A 3,316-nucleotide genomic window follows, 5' to 3' on the forward strand; every position below is an offset into this window, starting at 1 on the left:
TTAGAAGTCAGTGCATTTTTGATATACCGTACAAGCTGCTCTATATGTATCATATTTAATAATAAACATTAAACTGTATTTGATGATAGTCACACCAATTACACGAATTCCTGATTATTTCAGGGATTACACGTAATCCCTAGTTTAACATATTCCGTTATATATATATATATATATATATATATATATATATATATATATATATATATATATATATATATATATATATATATATATATATGATGTCTATATTATACATTTTTCATATATATGTGTGGCTCACTATTGTGTCCATGTATTGGATGTTGAGTGTTCATAACAACATAGTACATTTTGTTTTAATATAGAACTAAGTGATCAGATACACACCTACAATACCTTAGATTCTTTGACGACAGCCTGCCAATCCAATCTCATCCTTTTCAGTCTTCTATAAATAAGCTGATGCGACACATAACCCTTGGTCTCTCTTGCACATACGGAGACATCATTCTTATATGGCTAAGAGGAAGAAGACGTGCTGTTACTGACCATATTCTCTATAATGTACAAGTAACTGGGCTGTGACAGAGGGAAGACTTCATTATCAACTGGCTTGCTCAAGAGACCTGGGTCATGAGCTTGCCACCTGCTTTGTGTACTGCAAGGCAAAACATTTTTGCACATGAAATTAAACACTATGTAGCACTTTTTTTTTTTTCTCTTCATATGGCTACACAGATTCAGACAACATGCAACTGAACTTCCAACAAATCATATCACCTGAACCTTCAAAATGAGGAGTCGCTTAAATCACAAATCGGAGGAGGAACTTATGACTGACTACATATTTGTGACTATAAAAGCAATAACGATAACATACAATCACAGTAATATACTTACTGCTTTCCATAATAATGTTAAACATAAATTAATATTTACACATTTGAAAAATGAGATCAAACAGCCTAACACCATAATTAAACCCCAAATATTCAAATGATCCATTTATCCTTAAACAACTGCAGGCAATGCTATTCAAGCAATGCAATGCAAGCCAAAACAGAAGCGTACTAACATACATTCCTTAATGTGCCCATTAACTGATATCCGTTTGCTGTCTTTGTCTATAAAAATGAGGAAGCACTTGTTGTGCCATTATGGACAGAGAGAGGTTTTCTGCTCTAATGGAATCTCTCAAAGTTTCTGTAAAATATCTTTCCTTTAATACTTTGCAGCAAAAATTGTTAATGATAATCTCTAAGCTCTAACAAACTATACATCAGTTATCTTAAATTATATATGATAATATATCAATTACATTTTCATAAAGCAATATATTCACTGGCAAAAAATCAAATTCCAACAATATAGTCTATTCAGCAACACCGTTAGTTAGGGTCTCTGACAGGTGGCTCTTGATGGTGTAGTAGATTTGCCGCACGTGCTCCCAGTGCTGCACAGTTGTGGTGGACTGTCTGGAGAGCGAGTCTATTTCATTTATGGTGACAGACGGCTCAGATATCCATCCACTGAAGCATTCATGCCATGGTTTGAGACTACTAAGGGCCACATCAACTCTCAAGCTTGCATCAATTTGCAAAGGCCCCAGAGGAGCGTTTGGGTCATACGGCAAGGGCCCACTATCTCCTAACAAGTACTGTATACGGTGCCACGTGTGATGCGCACTCGAAACAGGGTCTCTCAGGCGCCCCAGGGCCCCACTCACCGACAGGGACTCCATTAAATTCTGAATGTAGTGCACATTGAGGAAGAGGTCACGTGCTGCTGATCTCCTCCCCTTTACGCTTTCTGAGGATCCGTTCTGCTCGCTGCCCAGCCAGTCGTGATCCTCCGCCCACCAAGACCAAACAGGTCTGAGGTACACTGGTTGCTGAGGATTTTCACGTTGTAATACCTTTTCGAGAAAATGTGAAGTTTAACAATCATTATTTGGTTACCCCTCTTTAAATCTTTAGAATATATATGAATATGTCTAAATCATCTAGCAGATATGAGAAAGAAAAAGGCAAAGCAGAGAGGTTTTACTATACATAGTTAAAACAAAATAAAAGAATCTACTATGAGATCAAAATATTAACAATAAATCTGAAGAAAATACTATGCATAAACATAATACATAAACAATCTACATGGACATATAATCTCCTACTAATGGTACCAGTTCCTCAAAATATTATCTCACTCTATTAATTCAGGCTCATTTTAATTTATTCACAACAAATACCCCCAAAAAGGACAACAACGTTCATAAATTAATATAGGTACTGAAGGCCCACTATTCCTAATGAAGGAGACAAATCGTAAAGATGAAGAAAAGTCTCCACAGACTACCAACACTTCTAAGCTGGCACTCCAATTTGAGATGGGAAGGCGGCATCCCAGACACCCAAGATCAACTTGGCATATGCCAGACTGACAGAATCAGAAAACAGGAAACTTTGAAATCATAGAGATGTCACTTTACACATGATCAACTTTTTCTAAGATCATCCTTGACCCCTTGGATCCAGCTGCATCACAGCAATCACATGACCAAAAATCCAGGCATTAGGCTTATGCGACTGGCTGCTCTCCTGGGCGGTGGCTTGTAGGCCGGTTGACCATGAACACGCGTGAGCGGTGACAAGACTCTATGCCTCCTAGTAGCAATGTTATTTCCTCTTCTTACACATAAGCGTTTTTAGCTTTTTGGCCATTTACAAAGGTCCATATTTGCCACTTGATTTGCATTATCCACATAGTAATAGTTTCCTTTGCACAGACTCCAAATCACCTCTCTAGGTAGTCTACTACTCAGTGAAAGAGAAATAAAAATATGTAACACTCTATTATGTCATTCTTTTTATTGCTTCATAATATCTAATTCTCTGTAATGCAACCTGTGTTGCTAGTCACAGTGCCAGGAATATGATGCTAGACAAAGAAATGCTGTCCTCCATGGAGCCAGCACTCTTTTAGTCAAGGCTCATAGACATTACATTCCACAATGGTATATCTATGGGAATAATGCAAAATCGCCAAATGAGTAATAAACCTCCCAAGAGATTTATGCACTCGTGGCGTGTCTTTCCTGACACCAGCCTTCAGCCGAAATGCCCATGACAGCAGGTTAGTGTCACCTGGCCTACAGTCAGACTTTTTCGTGACATGATGGTCACATCACCCAGATCCAAGGAGTTAAGTGTTTAGAAGTTTGGATCTGCTTTTAAATTCTTGGAAATTCAAATAATGAGATATTCATTCATTGTATTTGTAGTGTTACTGTTCCACAATGAAACCAAAGTGCACACCATTAAACAAATAGTGACAGCAA

General features: G+C 37.6%; 1 protein-coding gene across 2 annotated transcripts in view; it reads right to left on the minus strand.

Annotated features, from left to right (window-relative positions):
• Positions 1 to 237: 237 nt before the first annotated feature.
• Positions 238 to 3,316, minus strand: part of LOC119599432 (myotubularin-related protein 10-B-like) — a 25,680-nt gene continuing 22,601 nt past the window's right edge. The window contains exon 13 of one of the 2 annotated variants that reach the window (XM_037949203.1): positions 238 to 1,897. In XM_037949203.1, coding sequence (XP_037805131.1) covers positions 1,355 to 1,897 — 543 coding nt within the window. In that variant the 3' untranslated portion in view covers positions 238 to 1,354. The remainder of the gene's footprint in view (positions 1,898 to 3,316) is intronic. The other variant, XM_037949204.1, reaches the window with a different exon arrangement.

Source organism: Penaeus monodon, chromosome 42 (genome assembly GCF_015228065.2).
Source record: "Penaeus monodon isolate SGIC_2016 chromosome 42, NSTDA_Pmon_1, whole genome shotgun sequence".
NCBI classification, from domain to species: Eukaryota; Metazoa; Arthropoda; class Malacostraca; order Decapoda; family Penaeidae; genus Penaeus; species Penaeus monodon.